The 21,749-nt window shown below is 42.5% G+C and overlaps 1 protein-coding gene across 2 annotated transcripts in view; it reads left to right on the forward strand.

Annotated features, from left to right (window-relative positions):
- The window catches only part of INTS4 (integrator complex subunit 4), a 1,189,969-nt gene that overhangs the window by 1,100,345 nt on the left and 67,875 nt on the right, over positions 1-21,749 (forward strand). For both annotated transcript variants that reach the window (XM_044073339.1, XM_044073340.1), the window contains exon 21: positions 2,834-2,977. In XM_044073339.1, coding sequence (XP_043929274.1) covers positions 2,834-2,977 — 144 coding nt within the window. The remainder of the gene's footprint in view (positions 1-2,833; positions 2,978-21,749) is intronic.

Raw genomic sequence — 21,749 nt, forward strand, 5'->3', positions numbered from 1 at the left:
GATCAATTCCGAACCCATCAGTCGAGAATGAAGGGCAAGACGGACATCTCACATGGAATGTTATGGTAGGTACATAACTTCTTTTTTTTCTGCTTAAAATGATCCCCATCGAACATATTGCATTGCATATTGGTGTCCTAGAGATGAGAGCAGTGCTTTTAGTCTTGCAGGCCTTCCAGAATGCTCTCCCTTTGGGGACTATTGCAGTTCAAGCAGACAACATGTCAGTGGTTTGGTACATCAGCAAGAAAGGAGGGACCAGATCCTACCCCCTTGTTGTGGGAACCTCTCTCAGTGTGATGGTGGGCAATCTCATCCAACTGCTTTCTCATAGCAATGCATATTCTGGGGAAATCCATTGTGATAGCAGACAAACTGGGCAGGTGCATTCTTCTACCTCACAAATGGTCCCTCAACAAGAACATCACGGAAATAATTTTCTATCAGTGGGGCCAGCCTTGATGTGCCCTTTTTGCCTCCCATCTAAACGATAAATGCAGCAGCTACTTTACCCTAATCCTCCCATAGGGGGAATCACTGAGGGATGCTCTACTTCACAATTGGCCCATTGGTCTCCTCTATGCTTTTCCACCCATACCACTTATTCCGAAATTCCTTCAGAAAGCTGCCATGTTGAAGAGCAAAGTCATCCTTATTGCACCTTACTGGCCTTGACAAATTTGGTTCCCCTTCCTCTGGCCTCACTTGCTTCACCAACCTTGGATTCTGGATCCAACTCCAGACCCTCCTGTCTCACCCGATAGGCATGATTCATCCAAACATAAATAACCCCAGGCTGACTGCCTGGTTTCTGTAGTTCCATTAATAGCCAGATAACCTAATCTCTTTTCACCTGTTCATCAGATACTTTTATCTTTCCATAAGCCTTCTGCCAGAAAGCTCTATTCCAGCTAATGGAAGAGGTTTGTTCACTTGGCTTATCTGAGTAATACTGAAACCTTTTCAGCCCCCGTACATAGCATTCCTGAATTTTTGTCCCATCTTTTTAAAGAAGGAGCTAGTTCATCAACCATTAAATACATTTAGGGACCATATCAAATGTTCCCGTTGGTTTTGATGGTTCCTCTGTCGCCTGTCATAAATTAAGCAAAACCTTCTTGAAAGGCACTCTTCTTTGAAGACCTCCTTTTAGAGATCCTACTCCTCCATGTGACCTGAATCTGGTACTGCAGGCTGTTACTAAATCCCCCTTCGAACCAGCAGCTACATGTGACCTTAAATATCTTTCCTGGAAGACTGCCCTTCCTGGTAGCTGTTGCCTTTGCTAGACGAATTTCTGAGATGCAAACCTTGTCCTCTAAATTGCCATATTTGATTTTTCACAAGAATAGAGTTACACTATGGACTAATGCCCATATTTGATTTTTCACAAGAATAGAGTTACACTATGGACTAATGCCCATATTTGATTTTTCACAAGAATAGAGTTACACTATGGACTAATGCCCATATTTGATTTTTCACAAGAATAGAGTTACACTATGGACTAATGCCCATATTTGATTTTTCACAAGAATAGAGTTACACTATGGACTAATGCCCATATTTGATTTTTCACAAGAATAGAGTTACACTATGGACTAATGCCCATATTTGATTTTTCACAAGAATAGAGTTACACTATGGACTAATGCCCATATTTGATTTTTCACAAGAATAGAGTTACACTATGGACTAATGCCCATATTTGATTTTTCACAAGAATAGAGTTACACTATGGACTAATGCCCATATTTGATTTTTCACAAGAATAGAGTTACACTATGGACTAATGCTTCATTTCCTCCTAAGGTGGTGTCAGAATCTAATATCAGTCGATCCACTGAATTACCAGTATTCTCTCCTAAATTTGCTAACAAGGGTAAATACATATTACATTCATTGGATGTCCCCAGACAATTACATTTCTACCTACAGAGACCAAAAGACATCAGAAAATATGACAAATTATTTGTTTCATATGCAGAAGTATAATTCGGAAAAACATTTGCCAAAGTCACTTTATCTGGGTGGCTGACTGAATTTCATTTGTTTGTAGCAAATTGGACATAACTCTGCCAAAACCATTATGAGCCCATTCTGCTAGATCCATGGCTACTTCCTCAGTGTTTCAATCTAGAATGTCCATGGATGATACATGAGCAGCAGTAACCTGGGCTACTCCCCATACATTTGTTACTCATTACAAATTAGATCTGGTCTCCAGAGGTAAAGCATCAATTGTCTCGGTGGTGCTCAGAAATATCCTTCCTTGCGTCTACCATAGATTTTAGGTAGCTGGGGACTCTGTCCCATCAGTTGTGGATCAGATAAAGAAGTTACGTGCTCACCATAATGTTCCATCTGTGTTGTACATTTTCATTCTTCATCAGCTCCCCTCCCATCAACCCCCCTACTTGAATTCTTCTGTTAGAATGAGTGATTACAGGACATTTCTGTCCTTTATTTTAAGCTCCAGGTATAGCTGTCTCCATTTCTGAATATGAATATACCTGTCTACTAAAGTTAACAAACAAGATCTGAGGTAATTGGGGTTGGTGCCTTGTGGATAAGGGAGAAGCACGAGTGTTCGTGGTTGCCACAGTCTTTAGCAATGGCCGAGTCAGATTCGAGGGATCGGATCAGAACCCATCAGTGGAGAAAGAATGAAAATGGACAAGACAGATGGAACGTTATGGTGAGTATGTAACATTTTTGTAAGATGTGTTGCCTTGTACTATGAATTAGTCCACCATATTTGATTAGGAATTGAACAGCTGTGCATTGGGATACAAGTATGAGTAGCTGTTTGAATTATTATTATTTTTTGTAGATTCACCGGGCATCTGCAATAATTATTGAACCCACAGGGGAGTCAGACAACCCTTTGAAGTTTACGTCTGGATTGGTTGTAGCACTGGATATTGATGCAACTCTAGAGCATGTTCAGGATCCACAGACAACAGTTAAAGTGCAGGTATAAAAAGACCAGACTTGAGGTATTTTATTTTACTACATTTTGTTGGACATGTGCATCACATGGGACTGATGGCATTCTTTTTTTTAACATCTGCAACCTGGGTGAGGAATGGTATTTTTAACAGCAGGGAAAAAAAATGGGAAAAAAACAGAAAACTCTCAATCTCATCAGGAAAAGAAAACTCCTGAAATTGCCTTTTCTGAATTCACTTGTGAGGAATTCACAGATAGCGGAGCTCGGATTCTGAAGGTTTGTTGCGACTAATAAATGTAATGCATAGCTCTTACTCGTTTTCACTGTAGTGTCAAGAGCAAGCTAAAGATAATCATAAAAACACCTATCAGCAACGCATACTAAATATACTGCTGTTGCATACATATATACATTAATAGTCTTGTCAAGATGCTGTTTGTGGACTAAAATTCATAACAATGGCTACTAAAATAATTATCTAGAGCTCTCTTAAATTATTTGATTTGTATATTCCCTTATAGGTCTTTACAAGCCATTACAGTCATTCACAAAGCTCTCCCTGAACCAAGTAATTCTACTATCCTTTGAAAAGGTTCTACATAGTCTTTATGATTTAGCAAGCCAAAACATTCCCATAGGTATTTAATCTTTAAAGGCTTTATAAACCTGAGTCAAGTCACTATTTGCTTTAGAAGCTACTATAACATGTTTAAAGTCGATAGAACAATTTAATTATACTCCAGAAATAACTTTGTAGTACATGGAATAGCTTGATTACACTCCAGACTCAGGAAAAATACAACTTTCTTAAGCATCTTTCTCACATAAGAAAGGTAGTTGCACTTTAGTCATACATTAAAACATAAGCAGCAGTTTCTACAAGACCAGCACTACGAAATTTAATAATTTAAAAAGCTGTAGTACACGTCACATTTACAGACTGTTTTTGTGTGTGTATAATCCACTCTGCTCTGTCACACTTTTTTTGTGAAAGCACAACTTATGCTATTTCTTTTAAAATTGTTAAAGATCAGGCATATGACATGATTCTTGTTCCTGTATGTGAGACAAAAATAATGCAGCTTTCAGAGTTGCAAAACATTCTGAACCCTGAAAATTATTTTTTATTATTTTTTTTCCTTTGTTTTTCATACATTAGAACAGCAAAGACTCTGTATTACAAACAATTATGAGGCAATTCAAAGTGCATTATAGCTTTTAGAGCTCCTACATGTTTTCTCTTCCTTAGTGACTGATAGTACATGGGGTGGGTAATGTTCCATGTACTAGTACATGGGGTGGGTAATGTTCCATGTACTACAAAGAATTATGATGCTTTCTGATTGTAATCAAGCAGTTATGTGTTCTAGAAATGGATGTCTAGATTCACCTCAAGCTCAGAGTGACAAGGAACTCTCAGGATTATTTTCCTGACATCCACCTTTCAAACATATAACATCTTGGTTATGATCAGGGGCCTGATCAAAATAGTCTGTTTTATAGCCAGGTTCACATGTAAGAACTTAGCAGTAACAAGATTATCGCTTGCTTCCTTATGTGTAAGCCTTGCTGTTATAAAAGTAACCTCATGACACTTTACTTTCAAGGTAGATATTGTGACTTCTCTTTTTCAAGCACGTAGAGACCCAGTTTTAAATCAGTGTACTGACACTAATTTTTCAAAGAATACAAAGCCTGTAAATGCAACATCTGGTGTAATTTAAAAAAAACAGGAGGAGAATAGTTAAGTAGGGTAAAACAGATTTGGTGGCAGCAGTGGGGAAAAAGGAAATATTACATTTGTGGTCAGGCTTGTTAGCATGGGAGATACTGTGTCAGTCTCACAATATAAAGGTCATGAGTTCAGTCTTTATATGTTGCCATGATCTACATTGAATTTTCCTGGACAGTTTACTTCCCAACCCCCAGTGTTCTCATATACTTGGGCTTACTGCAGGATACCCCCACCATCCTCAGATACTTGGGCTTACTGCAGGACACCCCCACCGTCCTCAGATACTTGGGCTTACTACAGGACACCCCCACCATCCATAGATACTTGGGCTTACTGCAGGACACCCCCACCGTCCTCAGATACTTTGGCTTACTGCAGGACACCCCCACCATCTTCAGATACTTGGGCTTACTACAGGACACCCCCACCATCCATAGATACTTGGGCTTACTGCAGGACACCCCCACCATCCTCAGATACTTTGGCTTACTGCAGGACACCCACTGTACTCAGATACTTTGGCTTACTGCAGGACACCCCCACCATCCTCAGATACTTGGGCTTACTGCAGGACACCCCCACTGTCCTCATATACTTGGGCTTACTGCAGGACACCCCCACCATCCTCAGATACTTGGGCTTACTACAGGACACCCCCACCATCCATAGATACTTGGGCTTACTGCAGGACACCACCACCGTCCTCAGATACTTTGGCTTACTGCAGGACACCCACTGTATTCAGATACTTTGGCTTACTGAAGGACACCCCCACCATCCTCAGATACTTGGGCTTACTGCAGGACACCCCCACTGTCCTCATATACTTGGGCTTACTGCAGGACACCCCCACTGTCCTCATATACTTGGGATTACTGCAGACCACCCCCACTGTTCTCAGATACTTGGGCTTACTGCAGGACACCCCCACAGTCTTCAAATACTTGGACTTACTGCAGGACATCCCCACCATCCTCAAATACTTGGGAATACTGCAGGACACCTCCACTGTCCTCAGGTACTTGGGATTACTGAAGAACTTCATCTTGTGCTGAGGTTTAGAAAGCAGTACTGGAAGCCCTGAGCTCAGTATTGGTAAATGGTTATGTGTTAAGTGGTATAATGCTTCTAAGAAAGTGTTGAACATTTTCTTTTCAAGTTTCCACAGAATTCTTCAGGCACGTATTCCTGAAGTCACTGCTGTATTGATACTTCTGTGTGCATGTAAAATTAGCTGGTCTGACTTCCAGAGCTTTCAGACATCTCGATTTGGGAGCTGCTGTTCTCCTCTAGTAAGACACACTGGGTTTGATTTTGTTAAAATGGAAGAGCAGGCACATGCCATCTTCAGATCATGTTTGCCACATTTGCATAATTCCTATCTAAAGCTGTGTTACCTTATTTGGGCTAAAGTCTTGCAGAATTAACTGATGCTGTAAACAAGGTGCTTATATTTAAAATTTTAAAAATAAAAGAAATGGAAGACACTAAAATGCACTAATGGAGGAGGGGAGAGAGAGTACTAACTGATTAAGTGCCAGTAAGAATTTGTTCCAAGAGACCCCTTTGGACATTCAAGTGCTAAGGCTCTTCTTTTTTAACACCTTTATTAAATTGTCACTTAAGAGACAGACAAATATACATTTATATAAAAGAAAACAGACCATATTAGCAGGTTTCTAGTTACATACATTATACATAACATACTGTATGTTCATTTTTGTAACTGTCATCAGTCCAGCATAGGATCATAGGAGGTTACTAGGCTAATAGCCCTGAGGCCCTTACAAGTCTAGCCAAGAGTTTATCTCCAGAAAGAAACCTTAATCAGCACCTGTCATCCCTGTCAGTGAGGGACACAGCTGGAACCCCTGGGACAAATTTGTGGTTTCCTATCCACTCATCAGGGTTGCGCTTGAAGAGGGTCAGCGAGGTACTCTCTTTGACAAGTATGGGAAGTCTATTCCAGAGATGGGGCAGCCTCTGGGAGACAAACCTGTCTCTCCAGCAGATTTTGTTGATGTCACATATTAGATTCAGGCCTTTCAAGTGGGTAATGCATGAGGTGTAGAAATTCCGGATATGGAGCATCTCTAGTAGGGCAGGGTCTGAGATTGCCTTGTAGGCGAGACACAGATATCACCTCTGAGCAATCTGTACGATACTAAATAGAGTGATAGTGAGTTGAGCCTGTTCGCATAGGGCAAGTGTTGGAGGCCATGGATTCTCTGTGAGGTATTTCAGTGTCCTTTCCAGTTGGCGCAGATGTTTGGAGAGGTAAATACCAAATGGGGCGTTGTACTCAATTATTAGTCTAATGAGGGAGGAGTATAGAGAGGTAATAACCTCCTTTTTTTTGGATGCAATCCCTTTACTTATGAGATGAACCAAGTAAAAGCCTTTTCTGACCACTGCCGGTACATGATGGTCGAATGCGAGGTTGTCATCAACCTGAATGCCCAGGCCTGTCACCACAGATTGTGTGCTTAGGGGGTTGCCGTTGATGTCGCAGTCAGTAGGGGCCGTGTGTTTGCTGAATGGTATGATGATACATTTCTTTGCATTTAGCTTGAGGCCATGACTTTGGCACCAGTCTTTAGTTGCTGTGAGACCCTCTTGCAATAGGTTAACATCATCTGGGGAGTCAATGACAGCACCCAACTTACAGTCATCAGCAAACTTGGTCAACCACAGGCCTTTTGTTTTTGCCTGGTCCTCTGAGAAGTAGATACCAAACAGCAGGGGTCCCAGGACAGATCCTTGGGGAACTCTACCAGTGATAGGTCTGCTATCGGAAGTGGAGGTGCACATTTTGACTTTGAGGGTCCTGTCAGTGAGCCAGTTGGCAACCCACCTGATGAGACAGGGATTTACACCAAGTTGTGTTAGCTTTTCAATGATGCCCAAGTGAGAGATTGTGTCAAAGGCCTTGGCCAAGTCAAGGTAAGCTGTATGCACTGACTTTCCCTCATCCAGGGCCTTGGTGATGGTCTCAAAGAAGTCAACCAGGTTCAACAGGCAAGATCTGCCCTTGACGAATCCAAACTGGGTGGGCTCAAGTGCTTGGAGATTGCCTATGTCCTTGTTTATGAGATCCATAATAATATGCTCCATGGCTTTACAGATCAAACTTGTCCAGCTAATGGGGCGATAGTTTCCAGGGTCAGTAGTTGTACCACCTTTGTGCAAGGGGATGACAGTGGAAGTTCTCCACTCTGCTGGAATGAAGCCTGTACGTAGGCTGTTGTTGAATAGCGTCTCAGTGGTGAAGCCATTTCTTGCATTACAAATTCATCAGTTCCTGCCCTCCCTTAAACTTCTCTCCTTCTCCTGAACATTATTCTTCATATATTGTTACCACAATTTCCATTTTTTTCTGTGCAATTTGCTCCTTCCCCTTTCTAAAGATGCCACTTACGGTTCTTTTATCTGTGCTACAATATTTAGTACTTCAAATATAGTTAGTTTACACTTAGATTTCCATTTTCTAGTAATTGCTTTTTGGCAGCCACCAGAATTAAACTTAACAAGGCCTTACTGTGTCTAGGCTATTCAGATCCTGTGTTCCAACTCAAAAGAGTCCTGTTTTGCTGCCAAGTCAGAGCGATCCTTAGTTGTTTTAACTACTGTACCATGAGAAATATTATAGCAATGTAGATATATAAATATCTGTGTTGCGATATTTAAGTACTGTTATATACAATTGCTGTGATAATTTACTACTGCTATATCTGTGATAGAACCTTCTCTTTAAATTCATGGGGTACCTAAATTATCCGGTACGTAACACTAAGTAAGGTTTTTTTTTATGTCAAGGGCTTCATATGTGAATGCTTGACAGTTGCCTGAGCCTTTTTTACTAAACACTTTGTACCTGTGTGAATGGTATAACGTGCTGCTACTCTTAAATCTAATACCCTTCCTGCCTGGGTGATAATTTATTATTTCAGTTACTTTTATAGCACTTCTCTCTCATTCCCCTTTCAGAGACCTTAACGTAATAATTCTTTTTGTGTCCATCTTTTCATTTAGTGACCACTGTCCCTGCGAATGGGTTTTCTCTCAGTCCCCCACTTGCTGAATCCTTGGCCATTGACCGCATCTGCAGTGAAGAAACCAGCCATAAGGAATCAAGGGCTTTAAAAAGAAAATAAGTTACTGTAGGTGTCTAGCTACATTTCCCTCTTAATCTGCTACTGTAGAAAGTACCTGGTCTAAAGCAGAAATAACTGGGCTCTACCCATGGCTAGGGACATCAGCTGCTCCCCACCCCCATCAGCTGTAAATGCATTCCCCAGTTAAGCTTTTTCTTTTTAGCCATCAGTAAACCAAGGTAAAGCTCTAGGCGAAAAAAAGATACACTGGAATTGCTCACTTGTAAAATAGAGGCAAAAAGGTACTTAAATGCCACTTTTTGTCTGCTTCAAACTAGGTATCTACCCAGAAAGGACACAGCTGAAATCAGGTCTATAGATTGTTTTTCCCTACTAGATTCTAATAACTCCTAACAATTTGGCTATTTAGACACTTACCCTGCAATCTTTAGCCTGGGGGGGGGTTCTACCCCGCTCCGTTCGTTACGCTCACTTAGTTCGTCTCCCTGCCCCCTATTCTCACCCACCCCCAGTACCTCTACATTTATTCTTAGCCTTAACCCCACCCCTAATTACCACCAATTAGGCTACACCACTAGTCACCCCCTCCCCCTACATCCAACACAGTCATGCTACTACCTAATATAATAACAATCCTAACCTGCGTAGTTCTAGCTCACATTACATCCTACCAAGGCTCCACAGTCACATGCCCCGACAACTTCCACTGTACTCTCTCAACACCCTCCCTCAAACATTTACACTATAACTACACAACCCCTGCCACCAAAAACATCTTCCCAATACACACACTCCATTACCAAACACCTAACAGACTCAAAAATAAAATATCCCTAAGATACCATAAGCAATTTACTATGTATATAAAACATATCCTAAACACCCTCTATAAAGTAGCCCTCGCTGGAGACATCCATCCAAACCCTGGTCCTCCCAAATCCAACCCAATCACAAACCCTAGTCCAAACAACCCCCCCACAACTCAACTCCTAGCCAAAAAAAAAAAAACAACAGACCCTACTTATAATGTCCCTAAACATCAGAAGCATATGCAATAAAATCCAAGAACTACATGCCAGCATAAGCATATATTCCCCAGATATTCTCTTCCTAACTGAAACCTGGCTCAAACCTCACATCAAAAGTGAGGAAATACTTCCACCTGAATACAACATCCTTCGCATAGACAGATTGTCCAAAAAAGGAGGTAGTGTAGCATTGATATTTAAACACCACCTCAATATTCAACTCCTGAATACATCTACCCCTCACCACAACAATGAAGAAATCCTTTATGCCAATCTCAAACTAAACCCAAACAAAACAATCAATATAATAGGATGCTATTTCCCACCAGGGCAAAATATTACACCCCCTAGAAAATCTCTTGAGCTGGGCTACTCTATCTCTACCCCAGGAAACCATCATTCTCGGCGACTTTAACATCAACTGGCTATCCTGTAATAACAATCTCCCAACCATTCACCTTAATCTCCATGGGTTCACTCAACTCATCCAGTACCCTACCCGAATCAACAAAAACCCTAACAGTCATACCTTACTTGACTGGATCCTAGTCAACAAAGCCCCTCACTCTTACTTAGCAGGCTGCTTATCTGACAGTCTTAGTTACCACTCCCCCACTTTCCTAATTCGGCACCACACAAACAGTCTCAAGCCCATTATCCACAGGCAAATACGGAACAAGTCCAACTTCAACCCCAACTCCTTCATCTCCTCCCTGCAAAAAATTAACTGGTCACCACTAAAATACCTCAGCCTAGATGAGGCTGACCACGTCTTCAACACTATCTTCCTCTCCATCCAAAACACCCATGCTCCTACAAGAAATGCCAAAGTCAGATCCAGGCATGCCCCATGGTTACAAATGACCACGAGAACCCTAACGAAATCCAGAGATAAGGCCTGGGAGCACTGGCGACTAACAAAAATAACTCAGATAGGCAATCATTCCTTGAACTGCGCAATAAAGCCAAAAAGCAAATAAAATTAGACAAATTCTTCTACTATAACTCCACCCTAAACTCTACCAACCACAACCCTAAGCAATTCTGGTCCACTATTATTAACACTATCCTTCACCCAGGGAAGGTTGATACCCCCCAGCCATCCATTCCCCCCTCCTCCAGCAGTATTGCTGAATCCTTCAACAAACACTTCACTGAAACTATAACATCTCTAAACAAACACTTCCCTACAACAGTCCCCCCAGCTCCTAACCCTAAACCCCCACTCCTGTCTTCTTCTCCACCTCAGTACCTACCTCCAACATAAAAAAGACTATTATCAAAACTTAAACCCACCAAACTCACAGCTGACAACCTCCCCTCTGCATACTTGAAAATTGCAGCTGATACACTAGTCTACCCAATTTCAATTCTAATCAACCGTTCCATAACAGAAGGCTATGTTCCCTCGATATGGAAAATATCCCACATCATTCCCCTCCACAAAGGCACCCCCTCCACCGACCTCTCCAATTACCGCCCCATTGCTGTCCTCTCCCCTCTCTCCAAGATACTTGAAAAATGTATCAACACCCAGGTCTCCAACTACCTCCTAGCTAATAATCTCATCTCCAATACCCAACATGGTTTCAGGCCATATCACAGCACTACCTCCGCTCTGCTCTCCTTCACCAACACTATACTTCATCACAAAAACAATGGCCTCTTCTCTATTGCTATATTTCTAGATCTCTCAAAGGCCTTTGACATAGTATCTCATGAGCTACTACTCTCCCCAACCTCTCCTTCTCACAATCAGCCTGCAACTGGTTCCACAGCTATCTATACGGATGCCAGAAATCAATAATGTGGGACGATAACCTATCACGTCACCTCCCAGTTACTCTCGGAGTTCCCCAAGGGTCTATCCTTGGCCCTCTGCTATTCTCAGTTTTCACTAACAACCTACATACTGCCACCACACAAGCATCTCTTATACAGTACGCAGATGACTCTGCTCTCATCTGCTCTCACTCTACCAGAACTAAAACAAATCGCATAGGAATCATTCTCTTCTGTAGAAAACTGGCTATCCAATGCTCAGCTCCTACTCAGCCCAAGTAAGACAAAACTTCTCCTAATCCAACCTTCCAAAGCCACCCAAAACACCTCCACTTCAACATTCTCACCAGAGACAATACCATCATCTCTCCATCAGAACACACAAAATTACTCAGTATGGAAATAGACAACAAACTTAGATTTAACACCAACATATCTCTCACAATAAAAAAAGTTCACAAGAAACTTGGTGCATTTTATCGAAGCGGCCAGTTCCTAACCAAGGCGGGTAGAATCTCCATAGCCATTTCCTAGCTAATCTCCACCCTACTCTATGCATCCCCCATATTTACCAACCTTAGACAGACAGACAGACCTACACAAGCTGGATGCTTGTTACAACAAAATTGCTAAATTTGCCACTGGAACCTCCTACCGCAGCCATCACTGTATCTCCCTTAAAGAGCTAAACTGGCTAGAACTCCCACAACTCCTTCACTTTAATCAACTAACCCTCGCTCATAAACTTATTAACCACCCCCATAACATCCCTTCCCTTCAAACCCTTCTCCAACCCTATCACTCTACTAGGCCCCTAAGATCAAGCAATAAAAATCAACTCACTGTTATCAAACCCAAAAATTCAGCAGGAGAAGCCATATTTTCATGTACCATATCTAAACTTTGGAACAATCTTCCACCCTCTATAACTACTCTACCTTCCAGCAGCCTTTTCAAGACTGCACTCAAATTCTACTTAAATTTGCACTAGCTTTGTCCTTGTACTAATCCAGACTAGCACCCCCACACTTACCCCCCCACCTAGACTCTTAACCCAACTATACTACTGCCACTACTAACCACAGTCAGAATTAACTAGTTGTCTTTACATACTTTAAAATCTTGTCTGACAACTTTGTTATTAATATTATAAATGACAAGAAACCATCTTAACGTGCACCATTTACTGTATATACTGTTGATGATCAATATCTTGTTATTGTATTAAAGCCAACAACCTGTAATGTTGTTTACTATTGCTGCAACTTTGCATCTCTATTTATCATGTACATGATGTGGAGCTTTTCTCCCCGGGCATCCGCTGAAAAAGGACCTGCGTCCAGTCGGAATTTCCCGGTAAACAAATGTAAATAAAATAAATTCCTTAGTTACACCCATTGGCTTACCCAATATCTCTGACACTATCAACTCACTACATTCCCAAAACAATAAATACCCATTTATGTTTTTCTTCCCCATCACACTTCCAGCATTTGCCATCTGCCTGAGGAAAAATTATTTGGAGTCTGCTTTGGATATAAAAATACCTACACAAACACTTCCAAGCAAAAATCCTAAGTCTTGTAGAATTTGTTGCATACTTGGGAGTCGTACCTATGTCTTCCCATTGTTCTCTTGTAAATTGTTTATCCGATCTCTCTCTCCAATCTTTTCTAACCTCCTCTGATTCTTGTAGTTATAGCGCAGTATTTTATATACCCTGCTAATTATCCTTTTGTATCAACAGCTTCAGTTCTGAATTCAACTAGAAAGTCTACCAGAGCAGGTCTTTCACTTAGGATTTCACTATCCCTTTCTCTTTCCCTGTACAGGATAACATGCTTGAACTTCTCCATGTTCAGTTTTCCGTAGGCAAAATCCCGTATCATTATCCTTCCTTGTAAGCTGTGACTCAAGAAACCCATACTTCACACTTGGACTTACTAGAGGCTCTCACCATTTGACCCAATACCATATTCATGGCCTACTTCAACTATCCAACTCAAAATTGGATTACTTAAATGATCCCAGACTTACAGGCCTAGAGATCCTTTTACTTTGTAAACATGAACATCTTTCACTTGGACAGTTCATATGCCCACTAGGGGTAGAAACGTACTTGATCCGGTACTCTCAAACATGGGAGAATGCTGTACACCCATCCCCAGTGTAGTGTCCTCTCTGGTAAGGTCATATCACAAAGCTGTCTCCTTCATAATAATCAATTATTTGACCCCTAGCCCTATATCATTTAGGAACTATTCTAAGGCAAACGTCCTGCTACTAAGAGATAATCTGTCAAAAGCTCCCCCAAACCTTGAGAGCACAGCTATCTGTGCAGAATTGTTCACAGAAACCCTGTACTGTCATGCCAATAAATGCACAGAGACAGCTGTACCCACCAGAAATTAGCCCAGAACTAACTAAAAAAACACCCTAGTGGAATCCAAACAGAAACAGGTTGTACACAGAGGAAAAAAGTCATAACCAAGATTAGGAAGTGCTACACCCAGCATGATAAAAACACTCTCATCAGTCTAAGCAAACAATTAATATGGCATATCAAGTCTACTAAAGCCAAATTTGAGGTAAAGATAGCCTTCCAGGTAAAGGATAATTGCAAGGCTTTCTTAAGCAATGTCCAAAACCCCAAAGGTAGCATACAGCAGTGTACAGAACTGCTTGTAAATGGAGTCACCTTACACATACCCAGAAGATACAGAAAATCTGTCTGAAAAATTCTGCTCCAGTTTTATCCCACTTTCTCCCCTAGCTCCCCCTCCTCATAAACTACCATCAACATTACTCGCTCAACTATCAGTAAGGAGCAGGTCTTAGATGCTCTGTCTAAGGCTAAAAACAGTGCATGGATGGGCTTAATAATAATATCCCAGGATGCCTCCTAAATAGCCTGAAACATGACATACTAGGGCCACTGGAGTGACCATTTAAGCATAGCCTCCAGACAGGCTTTGTGCCACACAAATGGAAAACTGCAACAGTCATCCTGCTACACAAGTGCAGGCCATCAGCATACCCATGGAACTACAGATCCATAAGTTTGACTAATGTTGTATGCAAAATTGTGAAACGAATCATTGTGGAAATGATTAAGGACATAGAAAACCTTCAGGAACTGGATCTAACCCAGTCTGGTTTTGTCAGGGACAGATCATGCCTACTCAGACAGAGAGACGACTTTGAGAGGGTCAGGAAGGCAGTGGATGAGGGCAGAATGGTCCATACTGCCTACCTTGATTTAACTAAGGCATTTGATACAGTACTCCACACAGGCATTGTAAACAGACTCACGAATATAGGCATAAACCCCTATGCTACACTCTGGGTAGCCAGATAGCTTTCAGATAGGACCCAGGAAGTTAGGATAGGTATGACCACCTTCACAAAGAGGCCTGTCATGAGCAGAGTCCATCAAGGGCTCTGTGGTGGGTCTACTCCTTTTTGGCATCTACTACTTGGAATTCAAAGCCAATGTCAAAGACCTCTGACTGACCAAGTTTGCAGATGATTGCAAACTAGGACCAGCCATAGAATCCTCCTCAATACAGTAATGTCCTACATAGGTTCATAGGTAGGTACTATGCTATTGGCCCAAGGGCCTAAGTAAGCCTAGCCAACAAGGTTCCCTGGCTTACGCCACCCAAGAAAGTTAATTTCCTGTGCCCCTGTCGAGCAGAGCCACAGAAGTGATTCCCGGGGTGTATTTCTTATTTCTCGTCCACTCATCAAGATTTTTCTTGAAGAGTACTAATGAGGAACTTTTCTTGACATAGATGGGTAGCTTGTTCCAGAGTATAGGAAGTCTCTGGGACAGGAATCTATCTCTCCAGCATGTCCTTTTTATTGTGGTGACAAGGTTTAGGTCCTTAGAGCGTGTAGCTCGGAGGGATTGGGATTTCTTTATGTGTAGCATGTCCAACAGCTCTGGGTTTAACATAGCTTTATATATATGTTATGCAGAGATCTCCTCGGAGTAGGCGATATGCTACAGAGTAAAGCTGGAGTTTTTTGAAACAGTCAGTGTAGGGCATCTGTTTGAGGCCACTAATCCTCTCTGTGAGGTACGTCTGTGGCCTTTCCATTTGTTCTAGATGTCTTGTGAGGTACATTCTAAAAGGGGCGTTGTACTCTATAATGGGTCTAATGAGTGCCGAGTAGAGGGGAACAATGACCTCTTTTTTCCTGGATGAGAACCCTTTTATGATGAAGTGTGCCACATAGAAGGATTTCCTGATTACTGTGGCGATGTGATTATCAAAGGAGAGACTACTGTCCACCTGGGTCCCAAGGTCTCTTATCACACATTCGGCGTTAAGTAGACTGCCGTTTATGTGGTAGTTCATGGGTACAGAGTTTTTACCAAAGGGGATGACAATGCACTTTTTGGCATTGAGCTTGAGGCCATGCCTCTGATACCAGGCATCTGTCTCAGTGAGGCCCTTCTGTAGGGTGTCCACATCATTTGGGGACTCTACTATAGCTCCTAGTTTGCAGTCATCTGCAAACTTCGTTAGCCAGAGGCCTTCTGTGTTAGCCTGTACTTAGAGAAGTAGATACTAAACAGGAGAGATCCCAGGACTGAACCCTGTGGTACTCCACTTGTCACTGGTTTGAAGTCAGATTTGGAGTCTGCAACTTTTACAGTATGGGTTCTGTCAGTGAGCCCGTTGGCAACCCATCTTGTGACGTAGGGATTTATACCTAGATTCAAACACACACAGCACTGCTAGGTGTACAAATGAAGTATTCGACTTAAAAGCAAAGATAAATATTCCACAAAGAAAGGCCAATACTTCAACCATAGGCAAATAAATCTCAGTGTCAGTCCATCCAGTTTAAAATGAAGTAAAACAAACTTTAATCTTCTGTCTGAGCTCTATGAAAGATTAAAGTTTGTTTTACTTCATTTTAAGCTGGATGGACTGACACTGAGATTTATTTGCCTATGGCTGAAGTATTGGTCTTTCTTTGTGGAATATTTATACCTAGTTGTGAGTTTAGCTATAATTCCTGAATGGGGGATGGTGTTGAAAGTCTTGGCGAGGTCAAGATAGGCTGTTTGAACCACCTTATCCTCATATACGTCTTTGGTGACTGCCTCAAAGAAGTCAATCAGGTTCAGAAGGCATGATCTACTTTTCACATACCCGAACTGGGTGGGGTCCAGAGTTTAGAGGTTACCAATGTCTTTGTTTATGAGTTCCATGATGATACGTTCCATGGCCTTACAGACCAGGCTCGTCAGGCTAATAGGGCAATAGTTTCCAGGATCAGTGGTGGCTCCCCCTTTGTGTTGTGGGATAACTGTTGCTGTGCGCTATTCAGTGGGTGCAAAGCCTGACGTGAGACTATGATTGAACATGGTGCTTAGGTGGGGAGCCAGTTCGTTCTGAAGTTCGTGTAAAACGCAGCCTGGGATGTTGTCCGGTCCCATGGATGCTGTGTTTTAGGTTTTAAAGAGTGCAGCTTTTACCTGCATAGATGTGATTACAGGGACTCTGCATTCTTCCTGTATAGATATGGGCCCTTTAGGGGGTGAGAGGGGGGTAAAGTTAGCACTGAACCTCTATGCCAGGATGTTGGCAATATCATTTGGTTCTGTAATTTTTGTGCCGTTGTGCTGTAACTCAGAGCAGATCTAGGTGTTGCCATTGAGATTCTTGACATAGCTATGGAATGCTTTGTGGTTGCCCTTAGAATCAGTGGTGATTTGTTTTCATATGTAGCTTTGGAGGATCTTATAAGGGCTCTCAGCTTCTTACTGAGGATGACCAGGGAGCTCCTCCACTCATGGGATTTTACTCTCTTTTGCAGCAGTTTCTTCCATCTGTTGTAGAGTTTGTTTATGGCAGGGGACCACCAGATTGGCTTCCTTTTTTTGGAGGATAGCGTATTGGTTCTGTTTGGGATAGCACGATCCATGCACTCGTGTAAGTGCTTATAGAGTGCATTTGTGTAGGTTTCAGCAGTTGTAACTGTATTGTCCATCTGCATGGGTGTCATGAAGTTCGCCACTTCTGTCTTAAGAAGCACGAAGTTGGCTTTGGAGAAATGTTTTACCGTGGTTTTCTTAATGGTGGGTGGGGGCGGGATGCAGATATCTAAGGTGATTAGCTTATGGTCAGATCTGACCAACGAGGAGTTGACTTCAGGTGTGGAACACCAGTCACTCATGTTGGTAATGACTAGGTCTAGGATATTGTTGCCCCTGGTGGGGGTGTGGATAAGTTGATTCAGGGCATTGGAGTTTATGAATTCCAGAAAGTGTTGAGCGAAGGAGTTGGTACATGAGTAGTTTTCCCAGTTAATGGTGGGTAGTTGAAATCGCCCATTATTAGTGTGTTTGGGTGAACCCTAATATTTTCCAGTATATCAAGAAAAGAGGAGTGGGAATCCTGGGGCATGGTGGGGATCTGTAACAAGCTACAATTTGGACTGCAGTTTTGCCCAGAATTAGTTGCACTTGGATAACGTCGGATGCATTATGCTGCACAACTGTCCTGGAGGTGTGGATATCCTTAATGAATATGGACACACCTCCACCTTTGGTGCTCTGGTCCAGGTTAGATGGCCGTAAAGTGTGGTATGAGTTATAGCCTGGTAACGCAAGGGTGCTCTCTAGAGTCTTGAACCAGGTCTCAGGCACTGCACAGATATCGATGTCCTCCATTTTAAATAGTGCCACGAGTGAGTGCATTTTGAGATTTAGACTTCTAGCATTGAGTAGCATTACTCTCAGTTTTTCCTTGCCTGTTCCTGTTACAGTGGTGAATTTGTCATTTGAACCTTGCCTAAAAAAGGCACTATAGGGGCGGCAAGAGCATTAGCCAGTATCCAGAATCCAGGAAGGACTAACACAGAGAAATGACTGATGCCACAGCTTAGAACCCAATGCCAAGAAGTGTGTAATAGTACAGTCTAGTAAGTCATCCACACTAGGAAATCACCTCATTGATAACACGCCTCTCCAAATAAAACCAGTAGCCAAGGATTTAGGTACATATGTAGAAGATGACTTAACTTTTGCTCAACGTGCGTCTAAGATAGTAAGGAAATCATTCTATGTTGTTCAAGTTGTAAGCATAGGCCACAGCATCTAGGTCCAAGGAAATCATTGATGTAAAGTTGTTCGATCTTGCCTTCATTCTTACTGATGGGTTCAGAGCCGATCCTCGGCTCCAAGTTGGCCAAATTGCAAAGCTCGAGGCCGAAGCCCTATCCCACAATGAACCTCTACCTTCCCCAGATCCAGTTTGCCGCTGCAACTGATCGTGCATTTCTCTACAGCTCAGGCCGTTTGAGAGATAAGTTCTTTTTGTGAAATATTATCTAACAAAATTAATATTTACTACTTGTTCAGAAATTTATAAAAGCTTGTGTTTAGGATAGATTATCCATTTTTCGGATTTCACTTCTTTTTCTGTTATTAAACCTTCTGTTCTTAGTTTCTTATTGCTTGTTGGGCGTTGGTCCTGTTGGTTCCTGTTTTTCCCCCGGTTTGGCTTATGTTTGCCCTATCCTTCAAGCCGAGTTAGACTTTTTGCAGTTTCTGCAGTTTTTTGATTGCCGGTTAGGCTCTTAGCCATATTAGGCTGTTTTCAGTTATTTGTCTTAGCCTGTTAGGCTTATTTCTTTTATTGCTGCTACAGTTAAGCTTTGCTTCATTGTACTCATAACCAGTTAGGCTTAGTTTATTATTGTTAATAGCATTTAGATTGTTGATTACTGAGATTGTATTGTATTATAATTATGTCTGAGAAGGGCAAGTCAGGGTTTAATGAGTGCCCTAAGTGCAATCAAAAGATGTCTATTACTGATGGCCACTCCACCTGTGTCTACTGTTTGGGAGAGGTCCATCTCCAGGAGGTTTGCTCCATTTGCCATGGATTCAGCGCTAGGGTTTTGGCAGAAAGGAAACGGAAATTGGTGGAGCGTGGCTTGATTAAGTCTGCTTTCCAATCAGACTTGGATTCTGCTCCAGGAAAAACAAAACCTTCTTCTTCAGCAACTTCGGATCCGAAGGGCTCTTCGGTTCCGAAGGTCTCCAAGAAAGCTCCTGTCTCAGCTCCATTGGCATTGGAACCGGTATCTCCTACCTTGAGATCCCCGCTTCTGGGTTCACCGGCTCCGTCGGTAGATTCCTCTCGAGCTTCCAGACTTTCTGATACAGACATGGATCATGTGGTACGGAGACTTTTGCAGGATCCAGCGCTAGCAAAAATTCTGTCGGATTCGACTCAAGCAGCTTCGGAACCGACAAAGTCCTCTCCTGTAGTTTCTGCTCCTCTTCCGACTCGAATTGAGACATCGGAGCCGGAGGAGGCTATTCAGTCGTTTGCGGAACCGTCTGTGCCGACACTCACTTCAGACCTGTCGGCACCGACAAACCTGATGTCCTGTGCTCCCGCGGCGGAATCTGGAAGCCGACACACTCTGGTCATTTCAGGGGAAGGGAGTCGAACCGATGTGTCAGTTCCAACTCTCCCCTTGGGGCTTCGGCACGGATGATTTCGGCTCCTACCACTGACTCGGAGCCAGCGGTTCTGGTGCGGGAGGTGTCTTTGGTGTCTTCGGAGTCTTCGGACCCGGGTGCTTCCTCGCATCGGAGCCATTGTGCCTTCGATGTCTTGAGGAGGGTTTTGTACCCCCGGACAGCCACAACTTCTGATATAGCCATCTCCTCCCGGAAAGAGCCGGAATCGTCTCCTTCACTGCAGACCCACCATAAGCGTAGTGACCCAGAGCCTCAGGATTCCCCTTTGGGGGAACCCTGCTCTTCCAAGACCTTCCCAGAAATTCCCACTGAGGAGGTCCCTAGGAAGAGGTTATGTAAGAGGAGACATTTAGATTCCCCCCAGGAATCCATCATGTCTGACACTGATTTGGAGGAATCTGAAGGGTCCCCAAAGTCCCCCTCTGAAGATATCTCCTTAGGGATATCCTTGAGATGATTGACTGGCAACCCCTGAACCCTACCAAGGATGAATCGGTGCTCCTGAAGGCTTTCAGTTGTCAACCCTCCACCTCTTGGGTGTCCCCACCCTTCAATGAGTTGCTGGATCTTTTGTCTCGAAGGGCGTGGGAGTCGCCGGATTCTATGGAGCCTGTTCCTAGGAGGCCCAACAAATACATTTCAGCTCCTCATGATAAGTCCTTCTTATCTCAGCTCTTTTGAAGTTCCCTGTTTAAAATCCGCCCCTGAGCGTTTTTTCTGGCTATACTACTCAGAAACAGCTCCTCGTGGTCCTGCAGACTGGTGCTAGCAGCAGAGAACTGAGAAAAGCGACTACTTTCCTGATCTAAGTATTTTTTTTGCTGTTTTTACCTGAGAGACCTTCCTTTTCTTACTTTGAACAAGTTTAAACTGCTTTATTACCTGTTTTTTGCATTGTACATTATCTGCACTTAAAGTTACATTTGGTCAAAAGTTTGTTGTTAAATTTAACTGTTGAGGCTACCCACTAAAGTGAGCTAGCCTGTGTAAGTGATTTATTACTGTTTTTCCTGCATTTCTGTGTACTTTCTAACCTAAAAAAAAATATATATATATATCTTGTTTTCCCGCCTTTCTCGACTAGTTTAGACCAGTATACAGGCTTTGCTGTATTCTGGACTGTGGTGTAGTTCCTGTGTTGTCCATTGCCTTACTTGGATAGAAGGAAGTTTCTTTGCTCACCAGTGGGAGTGGGGAGCCTTGAGCAGCCTATCTGTCCCTGAAGGAGTGACCTCAGCACAAGAGCTTGTAGTAATTGGTCGTTTTGGACCATTTCCAGCTCTTTTGAAGTTCCCTGTTTAAAATCCGCCCCTGAGCGTTTTTTTCTGGCTATACTACTCAGAAACAGCTCCTCGTGGTCCTGCAGAGTAGTGCTAGCAGCAGGGAACTGAGAAAAGCGACTACTTTCCTGATCTAAGTATTTTTTTGCTGTTTTTACCTGAGAGACCTTCCTTTTCTTACTTTGAACAAGTTTAAACTGCTTTATTACCTGCTTTTTGCATTGTACATTATCTGCACTTAAAGTTACATTTGGTCGAAAGTTTGTTGTTAAATTTAACTGTTGAGGCTACCCGCTAGTGAGCTAGCCTGTGTAAGTGATTTATTACTGTTTTTCCTGCAT

The sequence above is a fragment of the Protopterus annectens genome, chromosome 5.part1, assembly GCF_019279795.1.
Source record: "Protopterus annectens isolate FY-2018-M chromosome 5.part1, PAN1.0, whole genome shotgun sequence".
Classification (NCBI taxonomy): domain Eukaryota; kingdom Metazoa; phylum Chordata; order Ceratodontiformes; family Protopteridae; genus Protopterus; species Protopterus annectens.